Genomic DNA, 21,802 nt, shown 5'->3' on the forward strand with positions numbered 1-21,802 from the left:
TGAGGCCCTGTTCCAGGTGTCCCCACTTTCTGAGGCTAGACAAGTGGCAGACTCTGAGAGCCAAGCTACAAGTGACTTTTTTCATGTGGAGAACGCTTGATTGTTTTTGCAAGTTTTCCTGGGAACTGAAGTCCGAGTGTCCTTCTCCTCTCTGTTAGAATCACTGCCTGAAGAGCCAGAGAAAGCCGGCGGCAGCAGCAGCTTTTACTAATTGTTCCTCCAGTCACAAGCCTGCTGGACAAGAGCAGGATGCTCGAGGGAAAGTAGCAGCTGCCCGCCCCCAAAGATCATTGAGAGCCCTCTTGTCCAGCAGGCTTGTGACTGGAGGAACGATTTGCAAAAGCTGCTACTGCACCCAGCTTTCTCTGGCTCTTCAGGAAGCGATTCTAACAGGGAGGGAAAGGACACTGGGACTTCAGTTCCCAGGAAAACTTGCGAAAACGATCAAGCATTCTCCACGGGAAAAAAGTCACTTGTAGCTTGGCCCTGAGAGGGCCTTCTCAACCATGACACAAAGATTACAGATTTCTCTCCCCAGCAGGTGAAGATTTTTTTCTGCCCGGTGTTCCCTCAATGATCCTTTCCTCCTGCCCTATGTTTTAATTTGGGTTTTAGATATGTATTTTAGCTCCAGTTTTAGCTATTTTCACTATGTTTTTTTATTATGGTTGCTCTAATTGGCAGCCCTGATCAGGCAGAAAGGCAGAATACAAATACTGTGAATGAATGAAATCCAGCCCTCAAGTCATAGTTGACTTATGGAGACCCCTGGTGGGGTTTTCATGGCAAGAGACTAACAGAGGTGGTTTCCCATTGCCTGGCTCTGTAACCCCAGTCTTTGTTGGAGGTCTCCCATCCAATTACTAGCCAAAGCCAACCCTGCTTAGCTTCTGAGATCTGACAAGATCAGGCTCTCCTGGGCTATCCAGGTCAGGGCATACTGTACATAAACAATAAAATAAATACATGTCGTGGTTTATAACTCTTGTCACATTTATAATCTCTCTAGGAATAATATTCCTTTTTAGGATTCATGTCCTAAAATAACAGCTCCCATCAGTCGATTATACAGATAAAACATAGAAAGAGCCTTGGGAATACATACCGTCAAGCACCATCTTTGCTGCAATAGCAGTAGGATACCCTACAGTCTTGGCCATTGCAGAATATCCATTACAATCACCATACACCACCAGATTAATGTATTTTTCTTCCAAATGCCCGGACGGATGCCTGATTCCTATTTCATTTCTCATAACTATCATATCTCGTTCTCCAATGCCTAAAGAAGAGGCAAAATTGGCATTTCAGTTTTTAATGTGGTAAATAATTTTAAGGCACAAGATCAATGATAAATTGTAACCATGTGTCATAATCTGCAGGAGTCCCTATCTACATCTCAAAGAGCATTAAGGCACCCGGATCCTGTCCCATTGTGTTTTGTTTCTGGCTCCCAATGAAACTCATCTTACCTTTCCAAAACAAAGGATCTGCAGTCAGAAGAGAACAACATTAAATCCCAGCCATAAATTGTGTCTTCATCTTCCATTATTCCCAAGCTAACCATCAGATACATGAAAATACATACACTTGGCAAGCAGGAAATACAATTCACCATTCGAGCGACAGGAACATGTGTTATGCTAAAGTCTTTTCCACATAGGTCCCCATATTGCATAGACTTCTCTTGATTTCTGCACACACAGTCAAAATACCCCAATTCAGTCTCTGAACTGTTTCCCAGACTGTTTTATATTCTGCACAGAGAAAGGCTATTTTTGCTGCAGAATCGATATTTCCCTAGCTTTTCTGCGTCTTTTCTCCCTAAGCGCATACTCTTATGGACAGGTGTTTTTTTTTTAGCAAAACGGGGCTTTTTGTTGAAGTGCAGAATGCTTTCTTTACTGTGAGGCCTGGCCTGTTTGAGGCCTGCCTTTCATCCTCCCCTTTATCCCCTTGAGTCCTGACTGGTTGAGCAGCAACCAATCCATTTTTTCCAATTTTGGTGCCTTAAAAAAACCCTTTTATGGGGGGAAAAACGCTGCAATACGGCTAACTCAAAAACTCTGAAGACAGCCCTGAATCCCACTTGATAGTTTTAAGTTTCCCTCTGTGTTTCCTGTACCTTTCAGTCCTTTAAAAATCAAAACAACAAAGATGGTGTCTTAAAAACAAAACAAAAGCCTTGCAAGTCTCCTCAGTTGATCACCTGACAAAACTTGTTCCCCAGAAAGCCCTCAGCAAAAATGGGGCATTGGGGGGGGCGGGGCGGAGAGAAAAAAAGTAGACACCACCTCGGTTCAACTCCCTCAAGTGTGGAATTATATAGGCCCAAATCAGATCCGATCCTTGCTGATCGAATATCCAAAAAACCTGGTGTAAGTGTGCATGCAGAAAACACCTGAGTCAGACTGGCACAGCTCTCTGGGGTCTCAGGTGGTGGAATTTCACATCACCTTCTACCTGGTCCTTTCAGCTGGAGATACTAGGGTTTGATCTTGAGACCTTCTGCATGCAAAGCAGATGCTCTACCATAGAGCCATAGCCCCACCTTATGCCACAGTCCCAACCTAAGCCCAAGTTTGAAATTCAAATGTAGAGCTTACATGCACCTTCTACCATGAGGGGCTGAACCCAAGATTGTCCTAATGTTCTTGCTATGTGGTAAAGAATGGATCTAGGTTCTGAGCACATTGCAAAAAAACCCAAATGCAGTGCTCAGCAAAATCCTAGATGGCCTTGTCTTTAAGTGGGCTTCACCCCGTAGAAATCAACCTAGGTATTTCACGACTAGCACACTAGGAAGGGATAGGCAAGACGTGAGGAATTCTGATAAGAGTGGGGGAAACATGCAAGGAGCTCAAAGTGGAGTGTTTAGTGTGGGTGAGCAGAAAACCATGTCAAGATCTTAAAGCAAAATGATTGAAAGTGATGAAGAGGAGCTAGAGACATTGGTGGAATAAGTACTGAGCTATCTGAATATTTTGCCTAGGGGCCAAAATAGCCAAGACCAGCCCTATCTCTGAAGCTTTCGACGATGATATGTCAGCAAGAAAGCCTACTTAACTTTTCTTGCTCCCCCCAATCAAGGAGAGACAAGAAGAAACTACAGTCTACCAAGTCATACACAAAAAATACTTCACATACCAAAAGATAGCTTGGTCTCCATGTGCTTGGCCAGTGCACCCACTATAGAATCTGCTTTTGGAACAGGCTCAACTCCAAGCAATCCCAACCTGGAGTAGTACAATAAAATAAAGAAACTTGTCTGAACAAGCTCATTACATATGCAGCGGAAGTATACCGATGAAGTACTTTACGGAAATGTCGTTATTCTCATTGTTCCAGAGAGGAAACGGGGACACGGAATCAGAAGGGCTTGCAGGGTGATCCCTGGTGAGACTCTGCTATCACAGTCAGAGGAGGGGGGCTGGGGCAGGCAACAGCTACTTTACATAGCAATTAGTCCCATTCACAAAAAAAATTACAACTATACCACATTTATGTGGCTAAGGCCGTTGACACTATTTCTGGGTCACAGAACACGTATCTCCATCCCGCAAATACACTGGAGCCATGCTTGGGCAAGGATCGCTCGGGGATAAGAGGGGGAGGTAGCTGTGAATTTCCTGCATTGTGAAGGGGGTTGGACTAGATGACCCCGGAGGTCCCTTCCAGCTCTATATTTCTGATTTCACCCTGGAAACTCAGAGTGTTCGAAGCATGGAGAACATGCCTTTGCTTCTCAGTCAGATGCTTATACAGTGGATTTTTAGAAGCAAGGATTTCTGTGCCATTTGAGCCCCAGGACTTCTCTTTAATAGAGATTTCACGCTAGCTTCTGTTGCTTACAGTCATCTCTTTGTAATGTTTTCCCACCCAAAGCAGCCTAAATTTAGATTCAGTTTTTCCAGAAATAGGACCTACCACTTGCTTCCCATATTCAGTATATATTATAGAAAGAACAAGATTAATACATGCATTGACTAATCTAGGATTCAGACTAGCTATTGACCTACAAGCAAAATCTTGTTCTGACACCTAAAATCGTTCTTTCATATCAAATCCTCACCTTCATGCAAGTTTTTATGAACTTGAGGTAGGCAGCAAGAATGGCTATTTTCTGTACACTTAATTGGAAGTTCTGTTACACATCGTATATCTGGAAACTGGAGAGAGGACTTAAAGAGGTGCATATATAGAGAATGGTTGCTTATGAAATGTCCTACCATTCTACTGCCTCCAGCTGACTTTCATCCTTGTCCAATTTATTGTAGACGGCTTCTCGGAGATCGCCTGATTTGACAGATGGCTTAAGCCCCAGAAGCTTGCACATCAGCTCTTGCTAGGTATGTGAAATCAAAACTACTATCAACAACAACACATAACTATATGAAAGCCAGTCTAGATACCTCTAGCATTTAAGCCTTCAGAAAACTGTAGGCAAAGAAGGAAGGATTTCAGAGTACGAAAAACTAAGTTACTCACTAGGCAAGAATAATGATAGCAAGCTACAGGAGACAACATATAATGTCATCTTTGATGCACGTAACATTTGGAGCATAATGCTTTTGAGTAAGAGAAGAGCTCTGGGAGGGGAGCATCTCTAGGAAGGGAGAATTAAATGTAAAGAGAAATTTGAAAAGTGATGGTGGTCCATTCTGATATACTGGAACACCATGGTGTGATCAGTTCTTTCTATGGGTTTTATCTCCATTTCCTCCAGTGAAAAGAAGGAGGAGGGGACACTTTTGATCAATAAAAAGGCTATGGCAGGCTTTGTGAAAGCCACTCAGACAAAAGCCACATGGGATAGGGGCCACAACAAAGAAAGGAAACTGAGCAAAGAGAAAAGCTGGTAGGAACCAGCCCTTGGTTCGAATTCTTATGCCTTTTTTTTTGCATTTTGCTTTTTGGCCCTTTGACAGTTGTCTCACTCTGTGTTGTGCCGGAAGTAGATTGTTGGATGCGTTTCTTATTTCACTGTTTTTTTCCTTAACATTCTGTATTTATAGAGTAATTATAAATTATATAAATTATATAAACAGTGCTATTCAGGTTTCGCTTTGGGTAAAGATATCCAAAGAGGACCTGATTCGGTTAGCCTCGGTATTCCCGAAGTGGGGCCAGCATGCTGGCCCTGCTTCGGAATACTGAAGCAAAGCTTTCTGAAGCATTCAGAAATGCTGCGGAAAGCTTCAGGGCTTGTTTAAAGGGCCCTTGCAAGCAGCAGCGGGGCCCTTTAAACATCAACCCCCTACCTCCCCCCACCTACCTTGCATTGGCTCCAGGCCGGCTCCTCTGCCATCATGCTGCCGCCACCGCCCGAAGGGCCAGAGGGGGGGAGAAAGCCCTTCCTGCCCCTCAAATGGCCGCCATGGCACCGGTTCACCACGGCCATTTGAGGGGCAGGAAGGGCCGGAGGAGGTGGCTCTGGCCTTCCCCACCACCCCACAGGCTCGGGCAGTGGTGCGGCACCAGAGGAGCCGGCTGGCTACAGGCCGTGCAGCCCTGTGCTGCTGCTGCTGCTGCCACAGAGGCAGCAACAGTGGCCCGCCGCCCAGCTGATAACCCTCCCACTGCCAGGTAAGTGGGTGGGGGTTGGAGGGATCTCCCCAGGGTTGGGTGGGGGTGGAGAGGTCTCCCCACGGGGGTGGGGGTGGAGGGGTTGCCCCAGGGAGGGTGGGGGTGAGGAGTTTCCCCCCCTCGCTTCAGTATACTCCGAATCTTCACGGAGCATACCAAAGTGATCTCTGGAACCCGAATCCAAAGCGGCTTGTTGCTTCGGATTTGGGGGTATTCCAAATCAGTTTCCCGCTTCGGGGAATACCAAATCTCCCCGCCCATGCACAGCCCTAGATAGGAGTACAGGACCAGATACAACAGCAACACAACACTGCAAACCAATACTATTTGAGTCTCAGTGATAGCATTGTGAAGCAATTCTCTTGGACCCAAAAATGAAACACTCACCCATTTTACAGAAGGTGCTGCTGCATTTAGCAGAGGACACGGCTCTGTATTTATCAGTCCCAATTTTACAAAGCCACCTATGGCTTTAGAATAACCCTGCAAGAACAGAAGAAAAAGGTTACAAATCAGAACAGTGGATATTCACAGGCTGGAGGCCATTCAATTCCATTCTGCATAGGGTTACCAGCCCCCCCACCACAACTCACCTGGCTGGCAAGGGGGATAGAGCAGGGAATAGGCCAAGTGCTCCAGAGTGTGCAGGAGTGCGCTCCGGAGCTCTTCTGATCTCAGAAGCTAAGCAGGGTGGGCCTTGGTTAGTAATTGGATGGGAGACCTCCAACAAAGACCGGGGTTGCAGAGGCAGGCAATGGCAAACCACATCTGTTAGTCTCTTGCCATGAAAACCCCACCAGGGGTCTCCATAAGTCAACTATGACTTGAGGGCACTCTTCATCATCACCACACGTCCGCTTGCAGTGAATTCCACAATTTAATTACTCATGAACAAAGTACTTCCTTTAATCTGTCCTAAATCTATTGCCTATCAACTTAACTCAGTGCCCTCAAGTTCTCATAAGGGAATGGAAGAAAAAGTTTGCTCCATCAACTTTTCCTACCCCATGCATAATTTTATAAGCTTTTATTATGTCCCCCCTCCGTTGTCTTTTTTTTCTAAACGAAAAAGTTCCAGAGTCTTTATCTATTCCTCATAGAAAAGGTACTTTGACCCATTAGTCATCCTGGCTGTCCTCTTCTACATTTTCTCTTTATTTTTTTTATTTATATATATATATATATATATATATATATATATATATATATATATATATATATATATATATATATATATATGTGAGAAAATGTAGAAGAGGACATATATATAATTTCTTCTGCATTTTTTCAAGCTCTGTAATATGTTTTTTGAGATATGCTGACCAGAATTGCACCCAGTACTCCAAATGAGGCTGTACCATAGATCTATATGGGGACATCACAATATGTAATTAAGTGATACTGAAATCAGCCAACATGGCTTCTACTGTATTCCATTCTCTTTACTTTTCTTCAGTCTGGTCAGATCCACAGCGAACAGAAAGTTTGCTACCACTGAGCTGGAACCTCTCACAGTAAAAATTTGCATACAAGGAACATTTACATCAAAGGCTCTTTCACCCACAGCTCTCGGCTTCTACCACCATTACTACACCCTCTGAATAACAGGTTCCGCTTTTCGAATAAGAAAAAGGTTATTACAGGATTACCCCTGAAGAAACAAGGCTTTGTTTTGTATAAGAACTGCAATGTATGCTCACCCATACATATATTATCAGTCACATACAAAAATATACTTACCCTATATCGTAAAGTTCCTCTTAAAAGTGTGTGAGCTGACTGAATCCCATAGGGTTCAGCATATTTTGTACTATCCCTGTTTGGAAAACCTTCCAAATTTAATCCCGGGAAAAAATCCATGACAGTAACAGAATCAAGCAAAGCTCCTCCCGGTGGAATATTAACAATCTGAAGGTTGTGGAGAAACAAAGAATTGTGTAAGTGTGTTATAATTTAAGACAGGAATCCCCAAGACCACTTTTAAAAGTTTGATTCCCCATGAGACAAAAGGCTGGTATCCTCTTTCTACCACAGGGCCCCCATCAACAACCAGGAAATGCCACTCGGGCACAATTATGTCATTTCCTTCCACCTCCACTGCCTGCTCATCTCAGATCCACTGCCAGATGTCCCAACACATTACAGGCACCCACGTGTCCTGCATCCTCTCAACAGGAGGCCAACTGGGAGCACTTCTTCCAAGATGTGACACCGACCTTAAACGTTTGTCCTAGCAAGTATCCCACCATGCATTTTTGATCTTGCAAGTACCCCACCTTTGCATTTTTAGATATATACAGATTAGTTCACCTCTCCATTTTTTAAATATGTGGCTGGCTGAACAGTATTCAGCAGAACCCCCTGTGGACTCCAACTGAATTTGTATCTCAGGGGATTATCTGAATGCTCTGGAGCAGGCAGGCCACCGCAGAAAGATATGTAAGATGCCACCTGTGGTTAAAGAAAAGAAACACAGCGAATTCAGTTCTACTGGTTCAGAAACATGTGAAACAGGCTGCAATAACATGTAGCCCTGTTTTACTCTGGGGCATGGAATCTCCCTGTACTTATTAAACTTTTGCCATTAATTTTAGAAAGAGATCCAAAGCCCATTTCTAATCTTTCGTTGTAATATCTGAATTCATTACTGTAACTTTGCTAGATTCATTTTACCTGAAATGGTAAAATGGACCAAAAATGGCCAAATTGACATCTAATCAGGAAAAATACATTAGATAATTATTTGAGCATTTGGAAACCCCTTACTGACTTTTTGCAAGAAACAGAAAGAAATGAACTAATGTTGTCGAAGGCTTTCACGGCCAGAGAACGATGGTTGTTGTGGATTTTCCAGGCTGTATAGCCGTGGTCTTGGCATTGTAGTTCCTGATGTTTTGCCAGCAGCTGTGGCTAGCATCTTCAGAGGTGTAGTACCAAAAGACAGAGATCTCTCAGTGCACAGTGTGGAAAAGATGTTGGCAGGTCATTTATATCTACTCAGGAGGGGTGGGGTTGAGCTGAGTCATCCTGTAAGAGTTTCCCAGGGTGTGGCATGCTAATGGAGGGAGGCTTGACTGTATCCTGAGGAGGTTCCAGTCCTGAAAAACACCAGGCTAACAAAACACTCCACAATAGCCCGACAATAGCCCTGCAGAGAAGATTAGCACATCAAGCACCAATCCATATGCAAAAGAACCTCCTCAGGATACAGTCAAGCCTCCTCAATTAGCATGCCACACTCTGGGAAACTCTTACAGGATGACTCAGCTCAACTCCACCCCTCCTGAGTAGATATAAATGACCTGCCAACATCTTTTCCACACTGTGACACTGAGAGATCTCTGTCTTTTGGTGCTACACCTCTGAAGATGCCAGCCACAGCTGCTGGCGAAACGTCAGGAACTACAATGCCAAGACCACGGCTATAAAGCCCGGAAAATCCACAACAACCAATGAACTAATGATCTGTGCTTTTGAAGATTAGGGAGAGGGAAGTAATGTATGGATGGAAAGGGAAAGTGGTTACCTATGGTAACTTTGGAGATGGTATATAATATGTAATATTGTTAGACCTTTTCAAATAGAAAATTGGTACGTATTACTATCTATATATGTACAAGCTCTTTTCTTTATGCTATTTTTTTCTTTTGTTTTATCTCACTTTAAAACTTTAGTAAAATTCTATTTTAAAAAAATGACAATGGATAACAACTTTACCATAAAAGATAATGAAATAAGATTTCACTGAGGAGCAAACAAAGTCCCTCAACACACCTATTATCTACTGGACTTACCGTAGCACCCACTTCTTTTGCTTTATCAATACACTCCATTGCCAGCATATGATCAAGACCAGGATCCAAACCTACTTCACTGATAACTGTGATGCCAGCTGCCTCTACACTAAAATAAAAGGTGAGTTCAAATCAAAGGTCAGAACAAGGTATATATACAGCTCAGAGCACCAATGAGTAATGCTCCTGGTTCCCAAGCAGAATCTTTACTACCTATAACCCACTTTTCTTCTAGCATGAAACTCAAGACAGCATACATGAGGTTTCCAGGAGGTCTCCCATTCAGATACTGTCCAACCCTTAACACGATTGCTGTATCATGTATCTTTTTCTAACTATGCCGTGAGATCATATATTTGACACTATGGAGGGCTACATCCAGCATGTTGCATTTCACTGCCCTTTAAACGGATAGGATAGCAAGGATAGATGGGGTGTTATGTATCAGGCTAGCTTCGAGGAAAACAGGGCTCCTCAGGTAGCCAATCCTATTGGGAATTAGGGTTATCAGCAACCAATCATTTCCCCTGGATATGAGCCAACTGCAGTCGTGTAAACATGTTACCTTTTGTTTAGTGCCTGCAAATGAAGGATCCTAGTGCCCGTGTTCTCATTGTGGAGTTACAGAAATGGGGTGGAGTTGGAGGTGTATATATCTGGCTTCCTCGGAAGCCACGTTGTTCTTTTTGCAAACAAAGTTACTATCATGAGCTGAAGTCACTGCCTGGCTGACATCACTTGAGCACTAGGCTCAATATTTAATATGGACCACGTTAGTTGCATCCAGTATACAAGGGTCTGGGGTGGAGGAGACAACATGCCCCTCTCCTGCTCAGCTTCCCACAAGGCCAAGAACAGCAGCCACCCAGCTCAGAAAGTCAGCTGAGACGCCTTATAAAGATCTGCACACCAGCAAGCTAATCAAGAGCAGCTGGTCCTTTAAGAGCTATCACCCATTGATAGCTGCCCTGACAACCAGCTGTCTGAACAATCAGCTGCCGGGAAGTTTGGGGGAGGGGGGAGTTACAAGGCAGAAATTGCTCAAGAGGCTCTATTGGTCCTTCCCAGCCTGGGCCACACCCACACAAGGCTTTTGAGAAGAAGGAGGCCAGTGGGCATGCCCAGGCCTGGTTAGAGCCTTCAAAACGCTTGAGGGAGGAAGCCAAGGAGGCTAGACCAGCTCTGGCTTCCATCTCAGAAGGCAGTAGAGTTAGAGGGGGTGGAGGTGGACTAGGGTGGTATCCAACCCCCACCCCTCTCTGTCTGAGGCCAAGGGAAGGAGCTTAAGCCAAACTCAGCCCTGGTGAGTGAGAGCTGGGGCCAGGATTCTTAAAACAGGACCCTAAGTGAACTTGCTTTGCCAACTTCAATATACCTTGGGAAATGCTGAGCTTTCCCCTTCATTCTGCTGTAGAACATTTTGTTGTAGGTTGTCTTTCCTTAGGACTCTCATACATATATTATGCTTGGCCCACCTAGAACCACCCACAGTGGACACGATAGAAAGTCAATAGACCATGACCAATGGTTGGTGGAGGAAGCTTTAAGTGCCAAGGGCAGAAACCATGATTGAATGAGGGGCTTGGATCAGACATAGTGCAAAACCATGGTTTAATTAAACAAACTATGGTTGCTGTAATTGTCCAAACACGTGTCACTCCATTAAGATTTAAAGCTGGTTTATTAACCATTATGTGATATTGTATAACCAACAAGCATAGACATCCTGACTTGTTTGCGCGCTTTGCCCTTCCCCAAATGCAGGTGGAGTTAACACAAGAGAAAAGGTGATTAAACCAGCATTTGTTGAAGCAAACCAAGATTTATACGGTAAACTATAAGTCAAATCCTGATTTTAGATATCAGCTGTGGTTAAAAGGAACCATGATTTTGCATTATGTCTAAACTGAGTCATGTGGATGCCATTTTCATAACATGTATTCCAGCTCCAAAATCATGCACAGGAGAGATTTTCTTCTCAAGAGAAAGTGGAACATAAAATGGATTCCCTTCCACCCTACCTTTGCTGCAGCTCTTTCATAGCTGGTGTCAGGTAACTAGCAGTTACCAAGTTCACTTTGCTGTCAATGCATTTCTTAGCAACCAAAGGATGGAATGAATAAGGCAGCAAACTAAAGAGACAAAGGAGAAGGAAGAATAGAAAATTCTAGCACCATTGAATGTGCTTTGCCTTCCCTAAAACAGAAAAATTACCAACTAAGGAACCATTTCTGTATAGTCATTTATAACATGGTGCAATAGGTATGGGTAACTGGATTAGGACAGCTGGGTTCAAATCTGCCCTCCGTCACAATCTAGGGCCAGTCACTCTCTCGCCACCTGAACAATCTCACTGGGCTGCTGCCAAGATAAAATATGGTAAGAAAGAATGTTCCTTAGAGGAATAGCTTGATAAAAATGAAATAGAGTGTAATATGAGAAAGGGGAGAGAAATTTAAAACCTAAGATTCAGGAGAAACCAAAACCCTGGCATGGAAAATAGCAACACTTCAATCTTAAGCATGTTAAATGGAAGAAAATTCATTTCTATGTAGAGTTCAGGATCACAGTGTAAAAGAGGAATGCTTTTACTGACCAAAGTCCCTCCAACTCAGTTGGAAAAATCTCAGGTAGCTCTCATTGAAGAAAAGTTTGGCAACCCCTTCCCTAGGCAGGGATCCCATTTCCCCACTGGGGGAGGGGGACCCTCACTTTTACCCTCCACCCCCCGCCACCACTCAACTGGCCGGCAAGGGAGAAGGGCGTGGGAATGAGCCTCCCAGATGACGTATCTCCCAGGAGTGACATCATTGCACTGCGCCAAGAACACGTGTGCGCTTTGCAGCAGGCCAATTTGGATCCCAATTGGGCTGAATTGGGCCCGTCTGAGGCCTAAATTGGCCCATTGCAAAGTGCATGCGTGCTCCTACACCCACGCAGTGATATCACCACATGAGCACAGGGCGACGCATGCAAAGCATGCATGAGTGAAGCATGCTGGGGGGAAAAGAAAGGTAACCTCCTGCTAGGACGATAAGGAGACTTAGCAACCCTGTCCCTAGGCCATGAGCACACGATCTTGTTGAGCTTGTGGGCATTTCCAGAATTTTAAGAATGGGGAATAAGTACCAGTTTATTAATCAGAATCCACTTATAAGCTGAGCCCAAACAGCTCGTCGATGGCTAATCAAAACACTGCCCATGGCCACTATCTGGGCCCACTAAAGCTGCATGATCACCAGAACACCAACCTGATCACTAGATCATGTTTCTTCACCATGGATGACAATCTTTCCTCTTCTTTGGTGACATCCACAACAACAGGAACAATACTGCTGTGTTTCTTAGCCAGTTGCTCAAGCTGTTCCTTCATGACAGAGGCTGTGTCGCAGAGCGAGATTCTCAGGTGAAATATCCCAGACACCTCAACAAACTATTAAATCCTTTTTCAAGCCAGTTTGACTCAAACAGGTCATGAAATTCCCTCTTTGTGTCACAACTTTTTTTTTCATACATTTACTCCCAACAAAGTATCTGGCACAAATGAACATTGGCATAAACTTAAAAAAAAAAAATCAGTAACCAATATGCCAGTTGAATGCATCTCCTTCAGTGAAAACACCCCGAAATCAACAGAGATAGGTCTATATAGATGATAGGTCTGATAGCTCTGGATCATCATCATCAATTTATTGACAGCTGCAAAGATGTGCAGAGCTGCACATTTGAAAAATAAAGACCCGCCAACAGTATCCGAGAGATTTAACAAAACTGGGGAAATAAGCGTTGTCAGTAAACTAATTTATTATATTCCAACACAAGTTAAGTTATGTGACAGGTATATTTGTAGAATGGCAGAATTTGTTTATCATTTATTGGAATTCTAAGTTTTTGAAGATGGACTTTGCCCATTTATATCCTTCTATAGGCTGTAAACTCAATGAATCTTAATATGATCAGTCACTTCTTTACTGTCTCAACATTTAATAAAACATTTAATAAGCAGTAAAAAAGAAATAGGCTATTCTAAATCAGTACGCTGTTTGAATAAGCAGATAGGCCTTTCAGAGAAATGCTAATCTGTCTGTTTTTGGTAGCATCTTAGGAAAGAGCTCAACAATTAATGGTGACACCTTAAGTCAGTATTAAATGTTATGAAGGTCCATCTAAAAAGGAGCAGAATGCATTTTAGACAAAAGATCGTCTATATAGAAAATCCATACGACACTAGATTAGATCTCACCATGCTTTACAGCTGAAGAAAATACTTCTACATGTGAAAAGGGGTATAATATTCTCACTGACCCCTCTATCCAACTACAAATCCCACTTTGCCCCCACTATTATTGAGTGTAATGATTTGCTTAGTTTGATAACCTTTCAAAACCTTTTAAACCTTTGCCTTTGGACCTTTAGTTCATCTCCTCCTTACATTACCTTAAACTTTTACCTCAGGAGGACCCTGGTTTTAATCAACACTCATTGTATTTCCATTCACACAGAGCTTCAGATGGTCTCTGCTTGACCCAGGCTTATATCTTGAGAACACCTTCCCTGTTTGTTTGTGTGACCTATATATTGCTGCCTCCCCAACAGGTTTTTGCTGCCACCAAAGGGCTTTCACATTAGATCTCTTCCGCTTAACTGGTGCAACAGGAAGGTTATAGATTGTAATTTGATAGAATGGTCAGCACGTAAGAGGGATTGTGAGATAAAAAATGATTTTTCTTCTTAAAAGTAAAATTTATTTATAGGTATGTAAGTGTGGTGGTTGCAGGATTCTGATAAGTATATTGGTTTCAAATAGGGTTGTCAAGAGTCCCAGGGGCCAGAAGTGTAGGGGGCTGAGGGACAGGGGACAACAGGGTACTCACCTCCTGTTGCTCCCCCATCGCACCATCACTGAGGGACAGGGGACAACAGGGTACTCACCTCCCGTTGCTCCCCCATCGCACCAAAATGAAGTCATTTTCTGGTGCATGAGGAATCCTGGTCACGCTAAAGCGGAGTAAAAACTGCCTCCAAAAGGGAGGTTTTCAATCCACTCTGCTTCAGCACACACTGTGACAGGGGAGAGAGGGAGCATGTGCTTGTGCTTCTCCCCACCCCCACGCCTCCTCCCCATGCTGGCCTGGTAAGTGAGGTGAGGGGGTGGGGGTGACAAGCCTAATTTCAAAATAGCTTGATCGTTTCAAAGACAGTTATATATTCACAAACCAAAATATAATTATGTCTTCTTAAAGGTATTTTCACAGACTCAGTGATACAAATGTAGGCAGCTTGGCAGAATGTTGGACAAGTGACAGTTGAAAGGTCCATTGGACAGCAGTTGGAGAGCCAAGCTGCAAGACCAGGATGCCTACATTTCCCATCAAAACTTGAGGGAAGCTGACAAGTGTCCAACCTGTGTCATTCATCACTTGTAGCTTGGACCTCAGATATACACAAACTGACCCAGGCACACGCAGTTTGCCTGACTTTTCTATCAGCTCTCTTACTAAAACTGTAATTCACTTCACCCTCTAGGGTGCAGCTACCGTCCAATCAGATTTCACTCCACTCAACCATCCAGCCCCTCTCCTTCTTTTCTGAGAGGCCTGCATTTAAAATCACAGTAAAAATTTCAAAAAACTCACATTAGCAAGCTGAAATAAAATCCAAATTAAATACATTACAGGTAAAACATGACACAGAGGAACTATCGAATCTTGAGGGCACAATTCTGGGGTCACTTCCAGACACTGAGAGGTGGAGGAATAGATTACTTTTGTGAGTACTACTTGGGCCACCCAAAATAGTTTCAAATCCCTTACTTCTGCTACATGGGTTACTTTGATATCATAGGATTCTATTCTTAAGTCACAAACCTGCTGTTATTTCAATGCCGGGGTCTCTTGAGAGGTATTCTATCACAGGCCCAGAGACATATCCAGATCCCAGTAACAAGACTTTCTTCTTCTTATCCATCGCCAGTGACTGAGCGTACTCCCTAGAAAAGACAAAATTAAATGGAAAGGAAACATCTTGGCTGCTAAAGCCTGTAGAAGTGTGAGTAAACCTTAAAACAAAGAACATTCACCACCAGCCCAGCATATTCGGCTCTTAAATTGGATGAACAACTAGTCCATGGTTTCAGCCTGTTATTTCTGGTATCTATAGATAGTCTGTTTCTTTACATTTACACTGAAGGTAACACAAATTACTCAGCAGAGTTTTTTTTTTAAAAAAGACTCACACTTTAGGGCAGGGATCCCCAACCTTTTTGAGCCTGTGGGCACCTTTGGAATTCTGACACAGGGCACAACCACACAATGGCTGCCATGAGAGGTGGAGCCAGCCACAAAATGGCCACCACAGGAGCTGGAGCTACAGACACAGGCAGATTGAGGCCAAGTGCAGGGAACAAGAGGAGTAATTTTAAAAACAGACTAGGAAAGAATAGGAATAAAAATCAATATTGTAGCGGCAGATGCCACCAAAACAATTTTATTTGAATCTGCACAGTGAATCAGATATCCAATGGCCAATCAGAAATCCTGAGGGGCCCCAGCACTTGGCGGGAAAGCTATCGGTGGGTACCACTGCACCCATGGGCACCATGTTGGGGGTCTCTAATTTTGAGAAATGTAAGCTGAACTTGAGATGCTATACTTCCAGCTTACAAATCCCTGGCACTGTATCCCAGCATCAACACACATGCAAGCTACTTTAAACACAGCCCAAGATATTAGAATACCATAATTACTCTATCAATCAGCAGGACATGCTAAGTGAGTGCCAAGGCCCAAAGATCACTCAGTAAGGTTCCCATCCTGCCTCTGGTTGCTGGAGATCCCCTGGAATCACAACTGATCTCCAGGTGACAGAGATCAGTTCCCCTGGAGAAAATGGCTGCCTTGGAAGGTAGACTCTATGGCATTAAACCCTGCTGAGATCCCTCCCCTCCTCAACCACACCCTCCCCAGACTCCAATCCCAATATCTCCAGGAATTTCCCAGCTTGGAGCTGGCAACCTTCTCATTCAGCCATCTTGCCTGAAGTAATACCCAATCATCCTAATCCTCATTCCAAAGCATGTGTAAGGCACCAAGGTTTCCCAGAGCTCAAGTCTACAACCTGGTTTAGAAACTCCAGCACAGTTCTGCAAATAAAAATGGTGCATGTGTACCACAAGAGTATCTCCAACACTGCCAGTTCTTACACAAATATAGGGGTGTCCAGCAAAACCTGGATCCTGCCACATCTCTTCATAGTAATGAGGATTTTGGAGATCCCTTCTTATATCCTCAGCCAACGTTATATCCTCTACCAACATTAGAGTCAGAAAACACTAATATGCCTTATGACTAATACACAGGCATCTTCTAGGGCAGACAGCTTCGCAAAATGCTGTCTTCTAATAAATATCAACCAATCACAGTTTACCATACTGGGACGCTTATCTTTCTTCAGATCAAGCAAAGCCAAGGAAGTCATGGAATCCAAACACGGAAGAAGGCACGCACTTCCCAACACAAAGCAAAGGGACATCTTTAGGATCCATGCAACCATCTCTAACATGCTATAAGCCCTCCTTACACTGTGGATACTGGCAACCCCATACGATACCATAAGAGATTTCCTGTGTACTAAAATGGTAAGATATAAATTCTGCACCAATAAAGCTTTATTCTGTAGCAGTAAACGGAGCCCACTCAGTTTACATAATTTATTCAATATTCCCATCATGGAGAACAACAGTCTTTGAAATTCTGCTCAGCTACCTCAAACATTTAATATTTCACCCACATTGCATTACAAAAAAACCCCAAAACAGGATTTTGCTGAACAAGGTGTCTACTAGCACAAATTTCAGTGGTTTTCACAGCATGGCTATGGAAAAGATAACATTCAAAATGAGCTTGTATCACATTGTTCTCTTATCATGGAAAACAAAAGCATTCAAAACCAGCCCAAAGTAACACACAGCTAGCCACTCAAAGAGAAGCCATTTCATAACAGCCCTGTTGGATCCCATCAGGTTTTTGCCTGGTGAAAAAAGGAAAGGTCCTTTTTGCCCACCCAAAAGTCCATGAAGGAGGTTATGGCTATGGACCTTCATAGATAAAAGCCACATTTGACAGGGCCATGTAGTAAAGAGGGAACCTGGGTGAGATTGAGCAAAAAACCTGACTGGATCTAACCCATTAATGGTTGTGGATAGGCCACAGAGGTGCCGTCCCCTCTCCCATACAGCAGAAGAACAGTGCTATCTCCCTAATCAGTTCCTTACACTGTTCCCTTGAGAGAAGCCCTCAAAAGAAGTTATGTTCAAAAGGAGGAGAGGAAAGAAAAAGTTTTTTTAAAAATGATGCTGTCTATTATAGACCTACGGTGTATGGTCCAACTAGAAAATGAACAGATGTCTCCAAGACCATTTTCAACCATACCACAAAGCTGCTTCATTCTTAACCTCCTGAAGACTTTCAAAAAAGGAGGGCTAATTCTGTTAAGCCCGTTGAATGGTGAAAATGTAGATGGGGAAGGATCTCTCAAACTGTGGTTACAATGCTATCAGATCACCCGAGCCTGACAAACAAGTTTACTTGGATTGCCCCAAATGCAACTAATATCCTCACCCTACAAGCCACACGGCAGCCATAGGGCTGAGGTTTAAATTACTTGGGAAATGGGACACGCCCAGCAACTGCAGAGCCAGTGGGGTATAGTGGTTAGGGTGTCAGATTAGGATCTGGGATGCAAGATTCGAATCCCCACACTGCCATGGAAGCTTGCTGGGTGACGTTGGGCCAATGACACCCACTTTCAGTCTAACCTACCTCACAAGGTTGTTGGAGGATAAAATGGAGGAAAGGAGAACAATGTTAACTGCTTTGGGTCCCAATTAAGGAAAAAGGTGGGGGATAAATGAAGTAAAATAAAATGAAAATAAAATGAAAATCAGTGCTGCCAGATTATTGCTGACCCCCAGCTATTATAGCAAACAAAAAACAATGCAACCGATAAATTAAGACCTCAGAGGAATAAAGACCCAGATTTCCCTACCCAGTTTGTAAGAGCTTGGTACTACTGTAACTTGGATAGCAAGATACTGTTTGTGCTTCTGTTATCGCTGCAAACACAAGATGGGTAATCCACAAGTCAAAAACAAAGACAAAGCTCATCTCTAGACCAGGGGAGATAACTGAGAGCCACGTTTTGTATCCCACAAAGAACAGACTCAACAAGATCCAAGAGCAAGAAGTCTCCTCAGCTTCACCATCACATTACACAGCTAGAGAAATTCACAACCAAGGATGCCAAGAAATCCATCATGGACTTCCAAAGATTCCCTCTTGAGCCCCCCCCCCCCACACACACACACATTTAAGAGACACAAAATGAAGGAGGAAAGGATAAAGGGGGCATATGAAAACACTGAGAAACAGTGAGAAAACAATGGTTAAAGGAATGGAAGACCTGACTTTAAATTCACCCTCAGCTATGAAACTCATTTGGTAACTTTGGCCCAGTCATCTTCTCTTAGCCTACCTTACCTCACAGGGACGATTAGAGGACAAAATAGGGGAAGGAAGAATGACATCATCTCCCTGAGAGTCTTGGAGAAAGGTACACTAAAAATGTGAGTGAGAGGTAGGGGTATGTAGTTCGGTTTGGTATTTGGATTAAAATGCCGAATTTTTGGCCAATTCGGTGAAATGTGCGTATTCTGGATCAAAACAGTGAATAATGAACTAGGTTCAGTATTCTGGATTTTTTAACCAAATTAATTCAGTAAAATTCAATAAAATTTGGTAAACAAAGTTTGGCTGGTCCTTTGCTGTTTCCCTGCAAAGAAACTAGAGGGGAGGGTCTTTAGAGGACAGTCAGGAATAAGTCCCTTTCAATTTTTTTGCAAAGACGGCGGAGGGCTGTGTGTCATTTTTCAAACAAAATTTGAAAGGAACTTATTCCTGACTGTCCTCTAAAGACCCTCCCCTCCAGTTTCATGAAGATTGAACCCCAGAGACCAATTCTATGGGCCCCCAAAGAAGGTGCCCCCAGCTACAGTCCATTATTCTCTAAAGGAAAAACTATCTGGGGGCTATCCAGAGGGGGGTGGCATTTTTCAAGAAAACTTCACCAAATTTGCAGGGGACCTAATACTGCTGACTGTCCTCCAAGGACCTCCCAAGTTTCAGAAAGATTTCACCACATGGGCCAATTCTGTGAGCCCCCAAAGAAGGTGCCCCCAGCCTCTCTTTTGTTTCCTATGGGGAAAAAGTCAAAGATGACTCCCACTGCAGAAACACAGTTAGGCAAGGCTGCATTGGCCAGGGTACACTCCCGAATGCAAGCTGAGCTCATCCCAGAAAAAGTCCTACAGAACAAAATTGGAGCAGGGAATGGAATCCTCTCAGAACCAAAGTGAAGGGGACCAATATCAAACCAGAGAATCACCCCCTTTCCACCCAAAACACACTGAAGCAAAGGACACTGTTGCAACTTAACCCAACAGAAGCAAATTGAAGAAAGGGAATGCCTTCTGCTTGTAGCTGGGCACTGCTTGGTTCTATTCTGTGGTGTACCCCCACTGGCTGAACCCAGTGCCTAGCTGCTGCGAATGACACTGGTTGTGTTGGGCTAAATTGGTTCGGTATTCCTAATCTGGATTTACCGAATTTGGGGGGGGGGGGATTGCACACCCCTAGTGAGACAGATGTTGTGGAAAAGTCAGTAGGAATTCCTCAACGCTTAAGGAGAAAAGGCTCTCTAGGAAACCTGGTTCTCTCACTTTAACCTTTTGCTCAAAACATAGCAAGTGCTCTATTGTGGCAGAAAAACATTTGCTATGATTTGAATTCAAGGAAAGTGAGCTATTTTGTATTCACAGGGAGGATTCTAGTCACTCAAACTATCAGCCTAGACAAATAAAGCACTGTGCTGGCTGCTTCCTTGTTCTTGCATAAAAGCAAATTGAGACAAGAGAACTGCCTGGTTTCTTGAGCCCCACAAGTTTGGAATCCAACCCTACCCATCATGCACTGCCTGCAAGGTAAGTATGATATGCATTAAAGAAGGCAAGAGATCAGGCCCATATTCAACTTTCTGGAACAGAAGAATCGCTAAGGATGAGTCAAGAAAGGTGGGCCACAAGGAGGCCCATCTAAAATGTTAAGAATCTTTGATCAGATGACCTTCAGGACCCTACAGCATTCTTTCCATGTTTAGAAGATGTGCCCAAGGGTAGGGAGCCAATAAATACAGAAGAATTGCTCTCTGCTCAGAACAGCAAAGAACTGTCGATATTCGTACCTCTTGTGTTAGCACAATGACACACCTGAGGCAACCATAAAGTTTGCACTCTGCAAACACAACCTTTACCCTCATAATAAAACAAGATAGTAAAAATCCACCACCATTACAGTTACACATATAGATACAAGGAGGCAAAGCTACATTTAAAGCGCAAGTCTGAGAAGCTTTTTTTTTTTTTTTTTACAAAAAAGAAATCTATGGATTACCTGCTCTCTCTCAGTTTCTGGATATACTTATACTTATCAGTCAATACACCATTGGACGTAATCACTGCCTATAAAGTATACGAAACATAACATTATTTTCCTTGCCGCTGGCCTTTGCAAACTGGAGTCAAGAAAAAGGGAGGAAATTCCTTCGCAAGACTTACATCTCTAACGACAGGCGAGTAATTCTGGCTCTCAAAGGGTTCAGAGGCATCAGATAAGAGCTGTGGAGATCAAGGATTTCAGTCAGAGCATTCACTTTCATATGTCAGACAGATAATTATCTTTCAGAACTGAGAGCCCTGGAAAACTTGGTTTCATGAAAGGTAGGTGGACCTTTAATGTGTACACTCTTAAGTCAAATGCTGACTGTGTTCCTAGGTCTAATACTTTGAAAATTTGAAACTCTCTTGATCCTCTGTTAACTCCTCCTCCTTGGATTCATAATCTTTTTTCTTTTAGCATTATTCACTGTACCCTGATCTACCTTTACAGATCAGGGTTGGTACATTTGGTAGGTGGTTTGCTAACTCAGGCCTGGGAAATTCTGGGAGATTTGGGGCAGGGGGTGCCTACAGAGATGGGAGTCTGGTGATAAATTTCAGCAAGAATCTGCGATACAGTATAGCATCTGCCCTCTGAAGCGATTATTTTCTGCAGGGGAATTCATCTCCATTGTCTGGCAATCAGCTGTAATTCTGGGAGAACAGGCCAAATCTGGAGGTTGGCAAAGCTTCATATGCAGCTCTTGACTGCAGGAGAAATGTTCCACTTTTTTTAGTGCTCTCCCATGTGGAAAAACTTACTACAAATAAAGAACTAACACCTAATGTAGAAACAGTCTAACTCTGCCTTATCTTATTACCACTTTCTGCTTGCAGGGAGTGATTTAAAAAAAACATACAAACGAAGGAGTGT

General features: G+C 43.3%; 1 protein-coding gene across 1 annotated transcript in view; it reads right to left on the reverse strand.

Moving 5' to 3' along the window:
* Positions 1 to 21,802, reverse strand: part of AASS (aminoadipate-semialdehyde synthase) — a 44,560-nt gene that overhangs the window by 2,972 nt on the left and 19,786 nt on the right. Inside the window, exons 12-23 of the mRNA XM_054988931.1 lie at positions 21,049 to 21,108; positions 20,885 to 20,952; positions 15,248 to 15,369; positions 12,632 to 12,761; positions 11,402 to 11,512; positions 9,381 to 9,489; positions 7,897 to 8,037; positions 7,327 to 7,494; positions 5,974 to 6,069; positions 4,230 to 4,345; positions 3,148 to 3,236; positions 1,106 to 1,282 (exon numbers count right to left, since the gene is read on the reverse strand). Coding sequence (XP_054844906.1) covers positions 1,106 to 1,282; positions 3,148 to 3,236; positions 4,230 to 4,345; positions 5,974 to 6,069; positions 7,327 to 7,494; positions 7,897 to 8,037; positions 9,381 to 9,489; positions 11,402 to 11,512; positions 12,632 to 12,761; positions 15,248 to 15,369; positions 20,885 to 20,952; positions 21,049 to 21,108 — 1,387 coding nt within the window. The remainder of the gene's footprint in view (positions 1 to 1,105; positions 1,283 to 3,147; positions 3,237 to 4,229; positions 4,346 to 5,973; positions 6,070 to 7,326; positions 7,495 to 7,896; positions 8,038 to 9,380; positions 9,490 to 11,401; positions 11,513 to 12,631; positions 12,762 to 15,247; positions 15,370 to 20,884; positions 20,953 to 21,048; positions 21,109 to 21,802) is intronic.

Source organism: Eublepharis macularius, chromosome 9 (genome assembly GCF_028583425.1).
Source record: "Eublepharis macularius isolate TG4126 chromosome 9, MPM_Emac_v1.0, whole genome shotgun sequence".
NCBI classification, from domain to species: Eukaryota; Metazoa; Chordata; class Lepidosauria; order Squamata; family Eublepharidae; genus Eublepharis; species Eublepharis macularius.